The sequence below is a fragment of the Dipodomys spectabilis genome, unplaced genomic scaffold, assembly GCF_019054845.1.
Source record: "Dipodomys spectabilis isolate Male_0828 unplaced genomic scaffold, ASM1905484v1 ptg000043l, whole genome shotgun sequence".
NCBI lineage: Eukaryota > Metazoa > Chordata > Mammalia > Rodentia > Heteromyidae > Dipodomys > Dipodomys spectabilis.
Genome location: NW_024870720.1, coordinates 14,366,113 through 14,388,599, shown reverse-complemented (window position 1 = coordinate 14,388,599; position 22,487 = coordinate 14,366,113). Strand labels below are relative to the sequence as shown.

The 22,487-nt window shown below is 37.9% G+C and overlaps 1 protein-coding gene across 1 annotated transcript in view; it reads left to right on the top strand.

The window, feature by feature from the left end:
- Scfd2 (sec1 family domain containing 2) overlaps positions 1-22,487 on the top strand; it is a 317,132-nt gene that overhangs the window by 93,140 nt on the left and 201,505 nt on the right. Inside the window, exon 5 of the mRNA XM_042678232.1 lies at positions 5,660-5,909. Coding sequence (XP_042534166.1) covers positions 5,660-5,909 — 250 coding nt within the window. The remainder of the gene's footprint in view (positions 1-5,659; positions 5,910-22,487) is intronic.

Here is a 22,487-nt window from a genome sequence, read left to right as displayed (position 1 = left end):
TTTCTCTCTGCAACCCTATTGTCCTTCCAGATGGGCTTCTTCCATGTTTTCAGCTGCTAGAGGGAAAGATGGAAAGCATGGTTTCTTTCACAGACCCTCTCCTGCACTCAGCTAATCTTTCCCATCTTTATCTGCTGGTCAGCTCCTTCTGCTCAGAGACATTCTACCCAAAGCCACTCTGCTTAACATTGCATATAACCACAGCCAGCAAAGGCTCCTCCATTCAGGCCTTGACACAGGCCTGAAAGCCATGAAGCCAGCCAGCCATAGATGGAAGCGTCTGAAACCATGAGTCAAAATAAACCTTTGCTTCTTTAAAAAAAAAAGAAACAACAACTTTATTGTAAAGGTGGTGTGCAGAGGAGTTACAGTTACATAAGTCAGGTAATGAGTGTATTTCTTTTTGAGCACTGTCACCTCCTCCCTCATTTTCTCCTAGTTTTTCTCCTCCCAACCCCCGCCTTGCCCAAACTGGATAGTTCATTTCCAACAGTGTCTGGTGAGTATCACTGCTGAATTGATTCACCCTTTGTCCCACCGTTTCTGTGCTTCTCCTTCCCCTCCTCAAATCTATACACAAGACAAAAGGTTCAGAAATCAAGAATAGTGACAAAGGGAATAAACTGAAGAAAAAAGTTAAATAACTGAAAACTATAATAAATAGCCTCTTTTTTGTTGTTGTGGGGCTTGAACTCAGGATCTGGGTGCTGTCTCTGAGCTTTTTCACTCAAGGCTCCACCACTTTGAGCCACAGTGCCAGTTCTGGTTTTCTGGTGGTTAATTGGAGATACAAGTCTCACAGACTTTCCTACCTGCACTGGCTTTGAACTGGGATCCTCAGATATCAGCCTCCTGAGTAGCTAGGATTACAGGTGTGAGCCACCAGTGTCCAGTTAATAAAAAACCCTCTTCTTTGCATTTCTTAGAGTTCATTTCAATATATGGTCATTTTCACATAGCCACTGAGCTTTTATGATCCTTTCCTAAGAATATCCTCCTTTGTTTTCACTGTGTGAATGTTTAGAGTGCTGTTTAATTAATCATGTTCTCATGTTCAAGTATAATTATTTGTCTTTTACTGTCCATTGGATTTACTTGTAGGTCTATAAACACATTCTAGTTATTACAAATGACGGAAACCATTGGGTCTGGCATAGAGCTTTCCTATGATCCAGCAATCCCACTCTTGGGCATTTATCCCAAATGATCACAAACCAGCCTGCACTAAAGCCACCAGCACAACCATGTTCACTGCAGCATTGTTTACCATACCTAAGATACGGAATCAACCCAGATGCCCCTCAGTAGATGAATGGACAAGAAAATATGGTATATATACACAGTGGAATTCTATGCTTCCATCAGAAAGAATGACATTGTCCCATTTGTAAGGAAATGGAAAGACTTGGAAAAAATTTTATTAAATGAAGTATGCTTTGGCTTTTTCTAATAAGCAGTTTTTGAGACTAGTTTTAGAGTTATAGAAAAAAATTTAAGACAGCACAGAGAGATTCTCTATATCTCTGGTTTTATTATTAATTTTTTTATTTTATTTTTTTTTTGTCCGGTCGTGGGGCCTGAACTCTGGGCCTGGGCACTGTCCCTCAGCTCTTCAGCTCAAGGCTAGCACTCTACCACTTGAGCCATAGCACCACTTCTGGCTTTTTTCTTTCTGCTTATGTGGTACTGAGGAATCAAACCCAGGGCCTCGAGCATGCAAGGCAAGCGCTCTACCACTGAGCCACCTTCCCAGCCCTGATTTTATTTTTATACATTATATTACGGTAGTAAATTTGTCAAAACTAAGCAATCATCATTTATACATTGATACCAACCATAAACTGCAGATTTTTACCATATTTCATTAGTTTTTCCCACGTCCTTTCTCTGACCTAGCATCCAGTCCAGGATGGTACATTTAGTGGTTCTTTTTCTTTGCCTCATCTAGTATATAACAATTTTTCAGACTCTCCTTGTTTTCATGACCTTGATAATTTTGGGGGAATACTAGTTGAGTATTTCATAAAATGTTCCTTAAATAGGATTTGTCTAATGTTTTTGCTATAGTTATACTTGGCTCATGCGTTTGGAGAAAGAGTACTACAGAAATGAAGTACCATTATTAGAGAGATCAGTGTGATTCATAACTAATGATTGTTAACCTTGATCTCCTAGCTAAGGAAAGGTCATTCAGGTTACTCTTCTTTCTCTGCTCTGCTTTTTAGGATCAAGTCTTTATATGAGGCTATAAAGCAGGGGTAGGGGAGAATTTAGCTTCACCTTCTGAAGATGTAGGAACACATATATATATGTATATATATATATATATATATGTATTACTTGAAATTCTATTCTTCCATATTTATTCTAATTCATTTATCAATATGAGCTGATAAATATTTATTGTGTACTTTGAGTTTTTTTTTTTTTTTTGGTCGGTCGTGGGGCTTGAACTCTGGGCCTGGGTGCTGTCCCTCAGCTCTTCAGCTCAAGACAAGCGCTCTACCACTTGAGCTACAGTGCCACTTCTGGTTTTCTGGTAGTTTATTGGAGATAGGAGTCTTACGGTCTCTCCTGCCCGGGCTGGCTTTGAACCGAGATCCTCAGATCTCACCTCCTGAGTAGCTAGGATTACAGGCGTGAGCCACCAGCGCCTGGCTTGTGTACTTTGAGTTTTAAACAAGTATTCCTATATATATTTTGTTGTTCAATTTGTCCCAGCTTTGGTCACTGAGAAGTCTTTTAGTTGGCTTCTCTGTCCCCTTGACATATCCCTTTTCTTTTACTTATTGAGCACTTTCTTATTTTCTAACACTATAAGATCTTTGAAGCTCATCTTGTATTGCCCTTGACTTTGAGGACCTGCGGCTCCTTTTATTGAAGAATATTAGAAACTGAGATCTAGACACTGGTGTGTGCTCATTGCTATTGAGGTGTCATGACTTTTAGATCATCTCAAAGGACAGAGTTAAGAAATACGTGTATACATTCCAGCCCATGTGACACATGTACCTATAATTATTTCTGGAAATGTTTACAGAAATGGTTTTCATTTTTGAGCTTTTATGTTTTTGCTGAATAGCCAACTGTAAAATTAGGAATTTCTATCTTCTGCTACCAATGATAAAATTAAACACTAAAAAGTGGGAAGGGGCAGGGAACATGAAAACAGAGATCTCAACATAATGTGGCTATTGCTTCATCATCCTTTAGTCAGATCATGCCATTTTAGAGACAAAGAGATCCTAAGAGGTTGAGAAATTAGTGGCATAGTCAGGTTTGGAATGTGGCTTTCTGAAACAGAATCTTCATTTCCATTATATTTCTTGTCTTTTAATAACCAGTTGCTGCATGTGTATGAAAATTTGCCATTGATAGAATACATTAAGCAGATTTAAAAAGTAATTTTGGAAATTGGTGGATACAACAGAAGTCTGCTAGAGTGTCATTAATGAGAAACTTTGTTCTCTAGCATAAATGGTAGAAGAGCGACTTGAAAATGAACCCCTGAAGCCTGTTAGTAAGCTAGTCTTTACAAATGATTATGGTGAATATCTGCCCTCGCTTTCCTCTCACAATTATCTCTTATGAGCCCTCTGCTCTGGGGAGAGAAGCATGGAACCCCTTCAGGAGAGGTACTTTATGCATTTCCCGGCCTTTTAGAAATGGGATCTAAAGCAAGGGAGGAGTCTGCTTCTCGTCATCCACAGAGTTGGAGACAAGGTGAAAAACCTAAGCCCAAGCTGCAGCCTCCATGGCCCTCTCTTAACAGGCCAACCACATGACTCCTGTCTTTTAAATTACTTTTGGCAGCTTTTAAGCAAAGAAAAAAACCCTTGAGGATTTTCCCTCTAAGCTGGAGGACAGTCCTATGATGCCTTCCCATCTTTCAGCCTCCGTACTTTTGAGAAGGATGTCTGTTTATACTTGGTAAATCATGTCTTGTACCAGAAACCTCTATCCTTTTCCATTTTTACCTTTTTCTGTCCAAAGACTTAGCATTTTCATTTTGCGTAGGAGATTATAAACATGCAAGATTTTAGTAGGAATAAATGATAACAGCTGTGTTTTGTGTACAAAATGTAATTGTGGACCTTAACCTTGACATGACCTGTCCAAATTTGTTCAAGTATAGAAATAACTAGAAAAGCTCATTTGAGTTGATCAGCCCAGTATGGAACAACATTCAGCTGTTTGCTGTTTACTTAATCCTCAGGAGAGTTTCTACAGGGTTTTTTTTTTCCTATCCCAATATTCCTAACATGCTTATCCGTGTAAAATAGCACACATCTACTCATACCAACACACAGTCCCTAAGACTGTCTTCCTCTCCTCCTTTATTTTCCCTACAGCACTTACCACTGTTTATTGTGCCACATATTTTACTTCTTTAGATTTTAATTATATGTTTCCCTCACTGGAATGTAAACCTCTGAGAGCAGGAAATTTGTTTTGCTCCCTGCTGTGTCCCTAGACCAAGAATAGTAGCTTGAACACAGAAGGTGCTCAGGGAACATTTCTGAATGAATAATATAACTTGCAAGCTGTGATGATTTGACCCCTGATTTGAATATAAGTACAAAGAGTGGTTTTTCTTTATAGGGCTGATTTATATGTGAGATTAAACCTCTTAATTCAAATGAGGATTTACCTAATCACCAAAAAATAGAAAAGATCTCAAGATTTATGTTAGAAATGAATAAACTTAGAAGTTATACAGTTACTGCAGTAATTCAGTGCTGCTATCATATATGCAAAGGATTTTGAAATTCTCTGCTAAATATCACTCGACATGTTGTTTTAAGAACCAAAAGCACTTTTTAAAAATTGTAAATTTTAAGATCATTTACTTTGAGATTCACCCAAAGAAGTCTTGATCCATTCTGTAACATTACCCAGTTTGATTCTTCAGTCCTTAATATTAACCATATTTAGTAGCAAATGCCATTTTTGGCTAGTATTATGACTAGTATTTGTCAGCATACAGAATATTGAAAAGAAAATGTTCTCTCTCTCTCTCTCTCATATATACATATACATATACATATACATATATATATATATATATATATATATATATGTTCTCTTATGATGGATGTATAGAGTGTTGCTGAATTTTAATCAGAAGTTCTAGAGCTAGGTGCCCATAGCTCATGCCTGTAGTCCTAGCTACTCAGGAGGCTGAGATCCGAGGATACCCATTCTCTCCTCCCAGAATTTTAAAATAACCCAAAACAAACAAACAAAAAACAGGTTAAAGGCATGGCTCAATGATAGAATACCTGCCTACCAAGCTAAGAGGAGGCCCTGAGTACAAACACTTGTACTGTTCCTACTCCTTCTGGTGTATGAGTGAGAGAGAAACAAAGAGACAGAGAAACAGAAAAAAGAGAAAATGCTGTCAAATCTGAGGTGAATTCTTTGAGACACTATCAGCTTTCACTTGGATATGTGAATCTTCCGGCTTTCATTAATTTTAAAATAAAAACTACGGTGCCAAACTTCTTGCAGTATTCTAAGAGAAATAAACAGAAATAAAAGGTAATGTGGTCAGTGAACATCATAAGCTTCTTTCCAGCCTATCTTTGGACTGATATGATGCATAAATTGTATCTTTTACACAATTTATGTAGTATCACATTGTTGCTTTCTATTTCAGAGCATTGGGGAGTCCACAATGGCTGTTTTGTTAAACCAATTGCTGCCTATGATTAAACCTTCAACCCAGAGGACCAATGATGACTACAGCCCCGAAGAGCTGTTAATCCTCCTCATATACATTTATTCTGTCACCGGAGACTTCACAGTAGATAAAGACCTGGAAGAAGCAGAAGAAAAAGTAAAGGAAACATTGGCTCAGGCCATCTGTGAGGAGTCTCAGTTGTCCCCTTTGCTGCAAAAAATCACAGGTGAGTGGAAACACTTATAGGCTAAGCATCACTGATATAGAAAGCAAGTTTAAAAGTAAAGGCCGTTTTAGGAAGAAGATGTGACTTGCTGTAGTAGAGTTTGGAATCTTGAGAAGTGTGGAGGGAAGTGTGATGAATGCTAGCTACCTTCAAAGTCAGGTTTATATTCTTTAGAGTCAAATCCTTGATAAAGTATCAAAATATCCACAGATATAATGATATATTTAAGGAGAAAATGAAATATGGTACCTCATATAACAAGGGTTTCTATTGACATAATATTCTCTTTGAAAGTTTGAATTTCCCCTTCCAACTTGCAAACGGTTTCTTGAAGATATTATACAACCACTGCCATAGGAATAAAAATTGTCATTGTCAGGAGTCGTTTCAAAATTTTTAATTTTATCCTTCCTTTGAATTTCAATTAATTGATACTATCTATAATAACACCCTAACACCCTCATAAAGAAGACTATGCTAATTTGAGGAAAATACATAAGTATCATAAATCTATTTTCACTTTTGGTGGCATAACTCATAAAAACATGTGCTTTATGGTATGTTGTGTCAGATTTAATATTGGTATTTATGTTTTGTGAAGCTAATTCCCATCGGTACAGATTGAGTCTTGTCTCTTCCACAGTAAGATGTTATTAGAATATATGTAAAGCAGAAATACTTTAAAGACATACTAAATTTCCACCCACCTATCCACTCATTACTTCGAGTGTTTGTGTGTTTGTGTGTATGTTTAGGTATATACAGACACTCGGAAAGGCTCAACCAAGGCAGATTAAACACACACACATATTTACAAATATACACGTATATACATGTATACATACAAATGCATATACATATATCCTCTAACTTTTCATCTTGTCCCCTATTGGTCCTCATGGGGAGAGTTGATTTAGACTTTTCTGGAGCTATAGACACTATAGCATTCTGTGCATGTGTACTTTATTTTGTGTTCACTGCTGACCTTTTTGGGGGTTAGTTATGGAAAGTGCAACCCTGATGAGATGAAAACTCTCTGAAATATCTGCTGAAATGATATATTTCCTTGCTTAGTATAGAACCTGTTTGCCAGCCGAAAGTCCGCTTAAACAACATTTGTGGGATTTGTTCCTATTTCATTAAGAACAACACTGAATGTGATTGCATGTGTTTGTTTGGCTGTACATGAAAACTGTCTTAGAAAGGCTTAATATAGTTTATTTAATACTTAGAACAAGGTTTTGAGTTAAAGTAAATTTGAACGCTAGGACAATTTAATTGGAAGTTATTCCTTAAGTGTGTAATTTCAGAGACAGACAAGGATAGTATGTATAATATAACTGAGGTTATTTGGATAGATTTTTATAATATTTATATGTTGCTGTGTTATTTTTGGAACTAAAGTCATGTTGTAAGAATATTCATTTAGTGTTTGTTCAAGTTATTCATTTAGCCATCCATTCATTTTTTATTAGTTTTTAATTATGTTTGCTCAAGATATTGCTTTTTTTTCTTTTAAAATACTTTGTGTATTCATGTGTATATTAGGGAAAAATGGTAAGGTTGGAAGCTGAAGATGGAAAAATAAGGGCTTGTAGAATATATATATATATATATATATATATATATTTTTTTTTTTTTTTTTTTTGGTCCAGTTGTGGGGTCTGAACTCTGGGCCTGGGCACTGTCCCTCAGCTCTTCAGTTCAAGGCTAGTGCTCTACCACTTGAGCCACAGCGCCACTTCTGGCTTTTTTCTTTTTGCTTATGTGGTGCTGAGGAATCGAACCCAGGGCCTCATGCATGCAAGGCAAGCGCTCTACCACTGAGCCACCTTCCCAGCCCCTTGTAGAATATTTTAAAGTTAAAGATACCTTATTATTTTTTTAATTGTGAAAATACCGTATAGAGGGGTTACAATTACATGGGCAAGATAATGAGTACATTTCTTATCAAGCATTGTTGCCTCCTTTGTTTCCCCTTCCATCTATCCCCCCCCCCCCCCCCCCCCCCCCCCCCCCCCCCCCCCCCCCCCCCCCCCCCCCCCCCCCCCGCCAAAGTGTAAAGTTTGTTTTTCGACATAACGACTTGTACATCTCATTGTTGCAATGGGTCCACCTGTATCCCTATTTAAACAATTTGTTTTTGCCCTTCCCCTCCACAAATTATACTAACATCAAATACAGTGAGAGCAGGGGTTATACTGTGGGGGAGGGACATACAAAGCAACAAAGAAATCATCTTATAAATATGTTAGAAACAGCTACATTTGAAGGGGCTGGGAAGGTGGCTCAGTGGTGGAGCGCTTGCCTTGCATGCCTGAGGCCCTGGGTTCGATTCCTCAGCACCACATAAGCAAAAAGAAAAAAGCCGGAAGTGGCGCTGTGACTCAAGTGGTAGAGCGCTAGCCTTGAGCTGAAGAGCTGAGGGACAGCGCCCAGGCCCAGGCTTCAGGCCCCGCGACCGGACCCCCCCCCCCCAAAAAAAAAGAAAAAAAAACATTTGAATACTTATCTTGGGGTTCATTTTACCCGACAGAAACTTATCTGACCTTTTCTGCTTGTCTCGGACATATACTGGTTATTGAAAATAAGGGAAACCATGGAACCTATATTTCTTTTTTTTTTTTTTTTAAATTTTATTTTATTTTATTTGAGAACATACTGTACAGAGGGGTTACAATTACATGGGCAGGATAATGCATACATTTCTTACCAAGCATTGCAGCCTCCTCCTTTGTTTACCCTTCACCTCCCTTCCCAGCCTCCCCCCTCCCCCCCACCCAATCATACCCCCCCTCCCCCCCCCCCCCCACACCGACATTGTAAAGCTGGTTTTGACATGACATTTTGTACTTCTCATTGTTGCAACAGGTCCACCTGAATCCTTAAACGACTTGTTTGTCCCCGTCTCCTCCACATGTTATACTGACATCAAATATAGTGAAAGCGGGGGTTACACTGTGGGGGAGGGACATACAAAGCAACAAAGAAATAGTCTTATAAATGCGTTAGAAACACATGCATGAAAGAAACAAAAACATTAAAATACATATTTGAGGGTTCGTTTTCCTAACATCACATTATCTGACTTTTTCCGCTTGACTCATACCTATACTAGATATTGCAAATAAGGGAAACCATGGGACCTATATTTCTTTGGGCCTGGCTTACTTCACTTAATATAATTTTTTCCAAGCCTTTCCATTTCCAAACAAATGGGGAAATGTCATTCTTTCTGATGGAGGCATAGAATTCCATTGTGTATATATACCACATTTTCTTGATCCATTCCTCTACTGAAGGGCATCTGGGTTGTGAACCTATATTTCTTTGGGCCTGGCTTACTTCACTTAATATAATTTTTTCCAAGTCTTTCCATTTCCTAACAAATGGGGCAATGTCATTCTTTCTGATGGAGGCATAGAATTCCATTGTGTATATATTCCACATTTTCTTGATCCATTCATCTTCTGAGGGGCATCTGGGTTGGTTCCATATCTTAGCTGTGATACCTTATATTATTAAGTGTACATTCTTTCTTGGATTATCTTTGGATGTACAGTTTAAGGAGGGAAGAGAAAATGTTACTTTGCATACATGTACTAGTCAGTGGCACACACACACACACACACACACACACACACACACACACACACACACACACAATCTAATTCCGAGAAAACTTTATTCTTGGAGACAGACTTGTACTAGGCAGTATGAGTATAGCCCTTCTTAAGAGTGCTGAGAAATCTAATGACCTGAAAAGAAGTGCTTATACTTAAAGTTAGCTGCCTAAGAGGATGTTTAATCTACATCTTGGGATCAAAATTAATGGCAGAGCAGTGGGTGGTAGTGACACAGTTTTGTGAGATAGAGATACTGCAGTTTGTCATGCAAGAATTGAATTGTCTTCCAAATGTGCTTTCTGTCCTAGAACTAGGCTAACCTGGCTTTTACAGTGAACTTGCCAAAAGTTTGGCCCTTATGTTATTCCAGGGTTTGGTCTTGGCTTTCTTGTTAGTAATAGAATTTATTTGATGTCTTGTGCCTATTTTGAAGTGGATGAAAATTTCATTGACAAGGATTATTGAAAGTACATAATCAATACAAGATACTCTTCATATTATGTGGCAGTTTTACTATTGTAACTGTTAGTAGGATCAAGAAAGCAATCCTTACTAGGCATCAGTGGCTTATGCCTGTAATCCTAACTACTCAGGAGGCCAAGATCATAAGGATCATGCTTTGAAGCCAGCTCAGGCAGCAAAGTCTGGGAAATTCTTATCTCCAGTTAACCACCAAAAAGCAGATATAGAGCTGTGGCTCAAGTGGCAGAGTAGTAGCTTGCCACTAGCTCAGAGATAGCATCCAGGCCCTAAGTTAAACCCCCAGTACTAGCAATAACAGCAAGAATAAAAAACCCTTTTTCTGCACTTAAAACTTAAGCATGCTGTCAACTCTTAACTTCTAACTGTAAGACTAGGACTTAGACCCAGGCACACTGGATAGGGAGCCTAGGTCTTTAAACATGGGATTTTCCTCCTACCACAAGCCCATTGTAATGACTACATTACTCATGTATGCCTGTATATGCTGCTTTATGCCATATCCTCATATTTATTACTATCTGAATAGAGAACTCATATTCCACTTACTATTTTACTTATTGCCTTTTTTTTAAAATCTGTCTATATTAGCTACTTAGAGATGTTTTTCATATCTTTCTATTTTCGTTTGTGTATCATATCCTCTTTGTTTCTGCATTTATAAAGACATTATAATATATTTCCAGTCCCTGAATTTTGCTAGCTGTCTAGCTTTTTAAAAAAGGAATAACAAACATAAATTTCTTCTTTAAGAATATTTCTTGATAGTAATTGCTCATGTTTAAAATTCATATTTCTTTTATCTACGCATTGTGTTTCATTTTTGACAGTTTCTTTCATGTCCCTCTATTCTTTCTTTGTATGGAAAAAACAATAAGAAACAGTGATTGGCCAGACCAAACAAAATCTTAAGTATGTCTCTCAATGGAAGCATACTATTTTTTTTTAAATCTGCTTTGTTTTTAGTAGATACTTGTGGGGCAGTTCCTGGAGTGGTGAGCCAAATCTCTTTCTACTCACACAGAATAGCAAGGATTGGCTTTCAATGTATTGGGGGTAGGGACAGTAAAAAGAAAACTAGTCAGAACTCCTTATGCTAATTAGTATTATGCTTCCTTGGTCCTGCTAGGTTCAAAGAGAGTATCAGTTTCTGTATACATTAGTGTTTGCATGGCCGTCACAAGAGGAAAAAGGCAACACCATTTGAACTTCCTTCAGAGAAGGAAATCAAATGCAAGTTTTAAAGGTCTGTGTATGCTTGGAATGCCATCATAGAGAGAAGTGCATCAGAAAAGCCAGAGGGGTTGGATATAGAAATCCTTGATTTAAAAGTCTTGGCTCTGCTATTTCCTAACAATGTGTGTGTCAGTGGGAAAATCACTTATTCTTGAGCCTGGATCTTGGACATAACTGCTTTATTGACTATTGGTCATTTTGCTGAGAATAAAATGATGATATGTATGTGAACTAAGTTTAGGTCTATATGGGGTTGTAAAGAGGTCAAGTCTATTTCAGTAGCACCTAGCTGTCACATAGGTCTGTGATCCTCCATCTTTTTCCTGTGGTACTCACAGATAATGAGGATGTTTTGCCTAGAATAGTTTGCCCTGAATAGATTGCCCTGGGGGCTCAAGCCACTGAAGGCTCTAACTAATTGGCTTGTGGCATGAGGTGAAACAGCAGCTTGGCATACTAAAGCCTGTTAGGAGCAAGCCAGTACTCCAAGGGAGGTTGACCAGACAGTTCTGAATCATGAAGCAAAGCCAAACTTGAGTTTTGTTGTTTTAAAGTCAACCACAGCTTTTAAAAAATAATTCTTAGTGCATTAGTTATACAAATTACATAACTTGCTTCACTATGACTTTTTTCCATATGCATATACCATGCTTTGATTATATTCCTCTTCCTTTCTACCCCCATTCTTACTTCTCTCACCTCTTTCCCCAACTCCCTGCTATATTTGTTATTCCATATCTGGCTTATTTCACTAAACACACATTCTCCGTTTTCATCCATTTTCCTGTAAATGGCTACATTAATTTTTTTGACACAAAAATATTTTTGATTCTTTTTTTTTTGCTAATCAGTCTCTGTTCTTACTTGATATTTCCACTGAAGTTTTTATGTTATCTTTAAAGTCAAGGTCAGTAAGGGCAGTGGGTCTATATAATCAGGTTTAATGTGAAACCAGGTTTAATGTGGCTAATTCAAAGTATCTCAAAATTCTGGGTTTCAAGACAGAGGCATGATAGTCTCATAAAAGCTGTTGTTTATAAGTATAAAAGTCTTTTTTATATCCTGTAGATAATTTTGGATTATCAGTTATGGCATCATTTCTTTGAGATTGCTGAGATATATGTAATGAAATGTCCCAGAGTAGCTTGGCAAATAGGGATTTTTTTTCCACAGCAAGAAGATTGGAAAAAAGCAGACCTCATGTTCTTTCAGACTTCCTTCTTCAATGTCCTAAAGATATATATGGTTTAGTTATTGTAGTTACAGACTTCCTTCTTCAATGTCTTAAAGATATGGTTTCGTTATTGTAGTTATGAGAAGACACTGTTCCTGAGGTGTGTATCCACACCTCAGGCAAGAGGGGAGGAAAGATGAAAGTAAAAGACATACGCTAATTGAGTCTGCCCGCTTTTTAGTAGGAAAACAATCATTTTCTTCAAGTCCTAGGAACAAGTGAGGGACTAGAAGAAAAAAAAATGTAAGAATAGACATTTGGTTAGAAATGCATATTACTGCAACTGTAGTTATACACTTCTGTGACAGAGGACATCCTAAGGCAAGATAATGTCTTTTACAGCAAATACTAAATAAATCATTGTATGCTGGCAGCATTAGATTTATATCATCTTTTTAATTTATCAGTATTAGTTGAACATGTCCATTCACCCCACATCATTAAAAGCGTTCAAAGGAACCCTGGGCAGAAAATGTTTAGGCTGTTAGCATGGGATTCTGAATCCTATTGGGTCTCTGAGCTCTGTCTTAGTAGTTGTGTGTATAGATTAGAACATATAATTTCATAGATACTTAGTCAAAATAAGGATAGTAATAGTAACCAAATCCATGAAATAAAATAGTTCAAAACATGTGACATAGATCCTTACACGCAGTGTGTCCTTAGCATATAATATCTGTATCATTGTTGTTTATATCATTATTGTTAGTGTGTCATTGTTGTCAAGATAAACATCATCAGGCAATGTCTCCCCTAAAAGAGCTGTTTTAGAGAAAAGAAAAAAATACACAACAGAAGAAATACAATGCCAAATCTATATTGAAAATGTGTGCAAAGGAGTGTCACAGTGACTTGGTATTAAATCACAGTTATGAATAGTGTCCATTACTGTATTGCATCTGACCAAACAGAAGCTCTTATAGACAAAGATTTTGACAATACCACATAGTGACATTATCATACCATATAATCCTTGGTAATAAAACTAGATTTTTGAAGGTACTTTCTCCTTTAATTAGAAGAGAATATGTAAGTATGATCCCAAACACTTGCCTGTCTAATGCATATAACCCAGTCACTGAGTTCAACTGAAATGTGTCTGAAATGCTAACATCTTTTTGAGATAGTTTATTCACAAATAAAATGACTTTTCAAATATAGTTTGGGTCAGAGAATACAATTGAAAATAGTGGATTTACAGTTTTCATTGTGTTTCTGTGATTATTCCTTTTTCTAATAACTTGAGGAATAGTTTTGGGAGGGTTTGTATCCATTTTCATAATGAACCCATGCACATGAAGACATTGAGGACACAAAAAATGTTAATTGTCTCAAATCACCAACCAATAGTCTGTTTGGCTTAGGAATGGGTAGATTTCTTTCAGTTAGACCTGTGGTTCATGGATCCCAGTAGAGCAAAAGTTTATAGTTTAAGTCAATCATCCATGAAAAAAATGTATTTACTTATTTGTCAATATGGTGATTGAACCCAGGACCTCATGCTCGCTAAACTGGTGCTCTAACACTTGAGTTATATTTCCAGCCCCTAAGTATTACTTTTTGTATAAAACATACAAATACTATAGGTACTATTCTGATTCTAAAAGAAATTCATTTAAACTGTTGCTAAGCTTATGAGATTTCTCTTTTGTATCTTGCAATAACAGACACTAAAAGCTTAATTATATATGTGTCTTTATACTTGAATAATGTCTGAAACTATGGGCTATAATAGGAGTCTCAAACTCTAATGCTTTTAGGCACAGCAAGTAATAAAAACAGGCTAGGTTTTAGAAAAACAGCAGTGAAAAATGCAATGGTAATGACAAATTCCATCTAAGGAACCATAAGAACTAATAGAGATTGTGTCAAAATGTAGATTCTTTTATTTTTTCCAGGGACCATGGATCTGACATTTTAACATCTCAACAGGAATCTGTACTTGTTTTTATTTTTTTAGAAAACTTTGAAATCACTCAAATTTTAAGATTGTCTTATTTTCTAGATCACTGTGTGAGTCAGAGATCTCATTGAATGATGGCATTCAGCTTGTGGGGCTGTAACATGTGAACTTTATACTAGAAGCCTGGCCTCAGGTTTTAATACGGAGGGATTCGACTGAGTCTCTAACCTTTTCTCTAACTCCAGAACTTACTAGAAGTCTAAAAGATGTCCAGCTAGATGAAATGATGCTCTGGTGTGCTATCAGTAAGCAATGGTCTCTTCTTTAGGCTGCTTTTAAGTAAAAGAAAAATCTTATTTAAATTTTAATCCAACATCAGTTAACTAGTAAGGTTGCTTAGGTTTTTCCTTGCAAATTGATTCCATGAAGACACTATTTAAGTGGAAATAGACTGCTTACAGAACTGTGCATTAGACAGAAAACACTGAACAGCAGCTTGGAGTTTAATGTAAGAAAGATATCTTGGAAAATAAAGCCTGCCAGCGAGTCTGAGAAGACCTCCCAGCATAGAGAACTGACTTTGGGACTTGTGTGTTGTTGGGAATTGCATTAATTAAGTTTTATGTATTTGAAGCCTATATGAGAATGAGTAAATTTTGTGGAAAATGCTTGAGTTATCAAATTCTATGGCAATGGGTTTTGCTGTTAAATCTGTAGTTGAGTTTTCTTTGCTATATAATTCCTACAACTTTGGCATAAAATAATGACATAGGGACTTCTGATAGTTAACAGGAATAATTTAAAAAGCTTTACATGGATTGCCTGAATCATATAAATTACATGTTGTACCATACTTTAAAAAAATCCTCTTTGACTTTTACTTATGAGGTTTGATTTTAATTTTAAAGGATTTTGGTTTTCTGGTTTTTTTTTCTATTCCTTCTTACCTGTCCATTTTCCTACTTAATATTAACCACATAAAATAAATGAGGAGGTGTAGGAGACATTTTTGTTTTAAAATTAAAATATAGTAAAACCATGTAACAGGAGGTCTACCCCCATCTTTTTTTCTTTCTTCTTCTTCCTCTCTCTCTCTCTCTCTTTTCTTTTTTTGCCAATCCCGAGGCTTGAATTCAGGGCCTGGGCATTGTCACTGAGATTCTTTTGCTCCAGGCTAGAGCCGCAGCATCACTTCTGGCCTTTCTGTTTCTGTGGTACTGAGGAATCAAATCAAGGGTTTCATGAATGTTAGGCAAGCACTCTACCACTAAGCCTCATTCCCAGCCCCCATTTTTATTTTTTTATTTATTTATTTTTTTGGGGGGTCCGGTCGTGGGGCCTGAACTCTGGGCCTGGGCACTGTCCCTCAGCTCTTCAGCTCAAGGCTAGCGCTCTACCACTTGAACCACAGCGCCACTTCTGGCTTTTTTCTTTTTGCTTATGTGGCGCTGAGGAATCGAACCCAGGGCCTCATGCATGCAAGGCATGCGCTCTACCACTGAGCCACCTTCCCAGTCCCCCATTTTTATTTTTTAAGTGTACTGTCTAGTACTATTCACCTCAGGTGCAGTGGTGTGCAATGACTTTCTAGAACTTCTTCATCTGTGTGATGGAAATTAACCATCTATTGATTCATAGCTCCTTGTGGCTTACAAATTTCCTGTTCTAGATACTTCATATGAGTGTAGTCATACCGTATGTGGCCTATTTCACCTGGAATAAATGAGCTCAAAGTCCATTCACGCTGAATTGCAGAAATTCCTTCTTTTTAAAGGCTGAGTAATATTCCATTGTCTTGAAGAGACAGTGACACTCTGGTGTGCACTGTGACCTTTCTCCCAATAGCCACGATATGGAAATTTACAGATGTACAGGAAGCACTCAGCCTGAGAATACTGAGAAAGGGGACATTGTCCAGTGGACTTTCCACTAGCGTTCTCTTACATGCACAATGGAGCATGAGGATTTGTTTTTCTTTGGATTGTGGAAAGCAGCTTTTGATACTGTCAGGTCTACTTTCCAATGCAAAACAATTATGTGCTCTTATTCATACAAAAACAAAGCCATATTTGACAACCAATAGTAGAAGTCTGTTTTCAGGCCAAGCACCATGGTTTATCTGTATAATCTTAGCTATTTGAAAGGCAGATTGGGAAGGTCAGAGTTCAAGGCCAACCCAGGTAAAAAGTTAGACAGAGCAAATCTCAACAAATAATCAGGCTGTGTTGCTGTGAATTTGTAATCCCAGCCACCTGTAGGCCTGGTGCCGCTGGCTCACGCCTATAATCCTAGCTACTCAGAAGGCTGAGATCTTAGGATCAAGGTTTATAGCCAGCCCTGGTAGAAAAGTCCCAGTCATAGGCTGGTAAACTGTCACCTCATTACTGAACTAGATTTCCTTCAGGTGTGGGTAAAATAAAGGCAAGTGATGGACTTTCAGGATTTCTTTTCCAGTTACCATAGCAACAATCTTATCACTGCACTCAAAAAAAAAAAAAATTAAGCACTCAAACTGGAAGTGGTGCTGTGACTCAAAGTGGTAGAGCACTAGCCTTGAACAAAAGAGCTCACAGACTGTACCCAGGATCTGAGTTCAAGCCCTACATCCCCCCCCCCCCCCCCCGCAAAGACATAGTTGGGAGGATCCAATCCAAAGCTGGCCCAGGCAAAAATGTGAGCCCCTGTCTGAAAATAAATAAAGCAAAACAGAACATGGCTTGCCAGGCAAATACAAGGTTCTTCATTTAAACCCAAGTACTAGCCAAAAGGTAAAAAAAAACACACACACACACAATCAAAAACCTGTTTGCAATCATTTGTTCATGACAGCTTTCAAGGAAAGTTACCATAAACTTTTATTGCTATTATGCCTGCCATTCAGTTACAAAAGTTTTTATCTCCATTAGTCCATGGCATTGACATTTTGTTTACAGAAGTAGAGGTTTGCTTTCAAACAAAGCACTTTTCATATTTGACCAGGTACTTTACTCAGCTTTATATAAAGTTAGTCTTATGAATACTTCCAAACTGAGAATTGTAAAAGCTAATAAGAGTTTCTCTCCTACTACTACTGCTGCATTCTTCCTTTATTCAGTTTTCCCCCAGTAATTCAGAAAATTTCAGATGATTCATTTCTGCTGAAAGACAGTTTCCAATGCTTCAGAAATATCTTCCTTGAACATGGCAGTGATAAGATTGGTTACCAGCCTATGACTATACTCTGTCTATTCATTGAAATGACAGCTTCAGGATGGAAAGGAGAAATGCGCATTAGGATTTTGGCTCATCTTTCTAGTTTATGGATCCTCATGGTTTATGGCATGCCATTATTATGAAGGAATATGCCTTCATTTCCACTGTTTCAGATTTCTTGTTTTAGGCATGCCAAAAAAAAAAACTAGCTTTAAAGATTGTTGTTTTCCATTATGGTTTGCAACACTGTTCAACATAATAGGCTCTATTTTTTTTTCTCTTTTGATTTTGAAGATTTCAGCTGGAAACCCTGATGAAGAACATATGTGTGCTCCCAATCACTCCCCTGAGAAATGTTGGAACTGTTACATTTAGTTTTACTATCCAGCATATTCCAATAGTTAACTGTAGCACATAATACTAAAGAGCCATATCAAGTGGAGTTCAAAATGGTTAGTACATATTTAAAAGATATCAGGAGCTGTGCAGAAAGATATTTAGAGCTGACTATTGAGATAGCTAAATGATTGCACTAACATGTTCAGGAATCCCTACAGATTACTTTCTCAATAGTTAATTTTTCCTGCCACATCATAAAAAACAACCATTCTTAACTAAGACAATAGAATATATCTTCTTGTAGATACTTCTCTGTGCATGAGTGCATGAAACAGGCCATCTATGTCACTAAATTTTGTGTCTGCACACAGTGCCAGCAGTGAAGACAATCCTATACCATATAACATTTCAGTCAACGATGAAGCACATATTTAATAGAGGGCCCATTAAAATTACAGCTCATGTTTACAGTTGTGTGTGTGTGTGTGTGTGTGTGTGTGTGTGTGTGTGTGTGTGTGTGTGTATGTATGTTTGGGGCAGTGGGATTGTACTGTCATTGATCACGCATCTTTGACTCAGAGTTGAAGTCATGGGCCACCAGATTTATATATTTGTGTTTACACTTAACTATTTCATCTTCCCTTTCTTTAATTTGGTGTTTTACCTGAAAACAGGAAAAAAATCAATGTCATCAGATAATTACTTGAAGAACAGGTGTTTGTATGTCTAGAATCATTGTCTGGGATTTTCTCTATTGACTTAGAGAACAGCATGAAAATAACTCAACTAAAATAGTTCTTAGAACTGGAGACTCACCAGGTAATTGCTCCTCCAAACTCAAGTAGTGGTAATTGTGCTTCTTGAATCTTTGGATATGAGCTGTAGAAGGTCAGGGATTGTCATCTGGGTAAAAATTAAATTTCTATTCATGTGTCTTTCTTAAAATATATATGATTGGATTTTTTTCTGATTATGTAAGTCATATGTATTCACTTCAGAACATTCTGAATGATCTTCTGCTCTTTAATAAGAGCAATCTAGGGGCTGGGAAGGTGGCTCAGTGGTAGAGTGCTTGCCTTGGATGCCTGAGGCCCTGGGTTCGATTCCTCAGCACCACATAAGCAAAAAGAAAAAAGCCGGAAGTGACGCTGTGGCTCAAGTGGTAGAGCGCTAGCCTTGAGCTGAAGAGCTGAGGGACAGCGCCTAGGCCCAGAGTTCAGGCCCCACGACCGGACCAAAAAAAAAAAAAAAATAAGAGCAATCTAAATTTTACAATTTAAAATTACCCATTTCCCAGACAAAATGCCTTTTAATATTTTGTATTTGGTATAAAATCAACTAATGAATACTACCTATGCCAGGTGAAGGTATAAGGTAGGATGTTCTTTTACATGTGTTTAGAGTTGTTCTATTAAGATTAGAGTGCCCAGAACAAAGGCGGTATAGGTATATGGTCACTATAGGGATATTAAAAGTAACATTGCAGCCCGGTGACATTATAGGCTCATGTCTATAATCCTAGATAATGAGGAGGCTATGACATGGAGGATCATAGTTTGAGGCCAGCCCAGGAAGAAAAATATTCAAGACTCCATCAGGAAAAAGTCAGGTGATGGTGCTCAAGTGCAGAGTACCATCTGTGAGCAAGTGGAAAAAACAAAAACAAAAACCCAAACCCAAATCAAAGGACAACAACAAAACCCAATCCTATTGTTGCAAAGGAAGTGGTGGAGAACGTTGGTGTCCCACTCAACACCTATATCCTAAATTCTAGGAGAGGTGATTCCTGCAAATAAAGTTACCTTTAATTAGAGAACAAGGAAGACCCTGTAATCCCAAAAGGACAGTCATTTTGGATCTTGTGTGGGAGTCAGAATATTTAGGTACAAACATATGGGCCTCAAGTTGGAGTGGGAAAAGCTTTAAAAGAGACACAATAGGCTGTAGGCTTCAATTTACTTTACAATGTGAGAATGAAAGATTAACATTGTAAAGACCAAAAGGAGAATGTATGTGTACAGCCCCCAGTCGTGTTGGTTTGTATTTAGAAATTCCCAGAGAAATCTCACTTTTTCTGTCTTCGTGTGTTGCCTGCTCATTCTGTCCTGAGCACCTGGACTGAATTGGTCCTGAATAGAATGGTAATTTTCACTGAAGTGTTTATAAAGCGAAGCCTCTTCTTTTTCTTTCTTTTTAAAACACAAAGCATATGCCTGTACCTCTTTTTCAGGCTCTTGAGCTGTTGCTAGCCTGACAGAAAGCCAACTGGAACAGGAAACTGATAGGCAGCAGTGTTCATTAGCAATTTACATTTTCTAAAATGCAGAAATGATTAGGGCTTTAATTTTAGAAGCTGTGGTTTTATCTGGACTACACTCTACAATGACTGGACTCTTTGTTTCCTTAGTTTTCTTGTGGCGGTTAAGGAAACAGTTACATCTGAACAGCTGTTCTTACATAGTGGTGAAGGATTTGAAGATTTTTTTTTTTTCCTGGTCAGATCACCACCTTGTAGGGAATTCAGTGTTTGGCTAGGAGAGGCCTCTTTGTTGCTGAGGTGTGTTTGGATACGTTCTGTCTGGGAATGCACACTCTTTCTGTGGAAACTTAGGGTCAGTCCCCCCTAGTAGAGAGCAACATACTACAGTTTAGTTTCTAGTATTTTGGTCATTACCTTCATTTATGAGAAGTGAAGCATGTTTGTTTTATAGTAAAAGAACATAGGCTACTTTACATTTTGTTCCCCAGAAACTGCTTTCAAGGAATCAATTCGGTCTGTAGTTGTGTATTATTATTATTATTAAACTTTAATCTCTTGCCTTTCTTTCCTTGATTCCAATCTCAACATCTGTGTGAGAAAACTCAGAAACCAAACACATTCCCTACCTGATAGCTTGATGCTTTGAGTTTTGCACACTTTCTTGATTATTTCAAGTTGTTCTTCTTGGGAACATAGGAATTTGGACAAAATGACATCATCTGCGATGAGTACAAGCCTGTTATGTTATAAATAAATGTTTCTAAGGGCTTTTGACTTTAGGATGATTATAGCATTTCAGAGTAGCTGCCCTGCCAGATACGAGGATGAGGTGTTGAAGCTATTACGTATCTGGGCAGCCATTACTCAGAGCTTAGGACAGAACAAAAGCCAGCAGGAATTTTTGTTGGAAATTTTTGAGTAGGGTATGTGCAAAGAAAAATAAAAATATCAGATACTTAATTACTTCCTTATTGTTATTATCTTTACAGCTAAATTAGTTCTAAATTTATTTTAAACTCAGATTCAACATGTACAAAATCAAGAGAAATTTATATTGGCTTTTTTAATTTAAAGTTTAGTTCAGGAATCAAACCAAGAGCCTTGTATATTTTGGGCAAGTGGCCTACCACTGAGGTGTGTCTCCAGCTCCATTTATTAAGTTTTTATCTTTTTATTTTTTATTTTTGCGGGTCCTGGGGCTTGAACACTGTCCCTGAGCCTCTTTGCACTCAAGACTAGCACTCTACCAGTTGAGTCACAGCACCACACTGGCTTTTTCTGAGTAGTTTATTGGAGATAAAAGTCTCACAAGCTGGGCACCGGTGGCTCACGCCTGTAATCCTAGTTACTTAGAAGACTGAGCTCTGAGGATTTCGGTTCAAAGCCAGCTGGGCAGGAAAGTCCGTGAGACTATTATCTCCAATAAACCACTAGAAAACTGGAAGTGGTGCCGACGCTCAAGTGGGAGAGTGCTGGCCTTGAGCTGAAGAGCTGAGGGACAGCGCCCAAGCCCAGAGTTCAAGCCCCATGACCGACCCAAAAAAAAAAAAAAAGAGTTTCACAGACTTTCCTACCCTGGCTGGCTTCAAACTGTGATCCTTAGATCTCAGCCTCCTGAGTAGCTAGGATTACACACATGAACCATTGGTGCCTGGATTATATATTAGTTTTTGACTAGCTTGTTTTTTTTTTTTTTTTAAATTTAATTTAATTTTATTTGTGAACATACTGTACAGAGGAGTTACAGTTACATGGGCAGGATAATGCGTACATTTCTTACCAAGCATTGCAGCCTCCTCCTTTGTTTACCCTTCACATCCCTTCCCAGCCTCCCCCCCCCCAATCCCAATCCTTCTCCTTCTCCCCCTTCCCCCCCCCCCCCCCCCCCCCCCCCGCACCAACGTTGTAACTAGCTTGTTTTTTGAGGACATAGCTCTTGTTTTCCAATTTGGCATGAAAAATAATCAGCAGTTTGCATAAAATAATAGAATAGCGAAAATACATGTAGCCAGGCTGGGGGAAAATAAAAATTTGAGTGAGTCCTTACTGTTCAGGGTAGGGAAGATCCAGAAACAATTACTAGAATGGTGTGTGTGTGTGTGTGTGTGTGTGTGTGTGTGTGTGTGTGTGTGTGTGTGTGTGTGTGTGTGTGTGTGTGTGTGTGTGTGTGTGTGTGTGTATGTGTGTGTGTGTGTGTGATACCTACTACCATGGCCTAAGCTTCCTCCTGGACTTGAGTGTTATTTCTCCATGATTACCTTCTCACTCTGAAGGCGATTTTCTTCTTTTATTCTCTTTGTTCCAACAT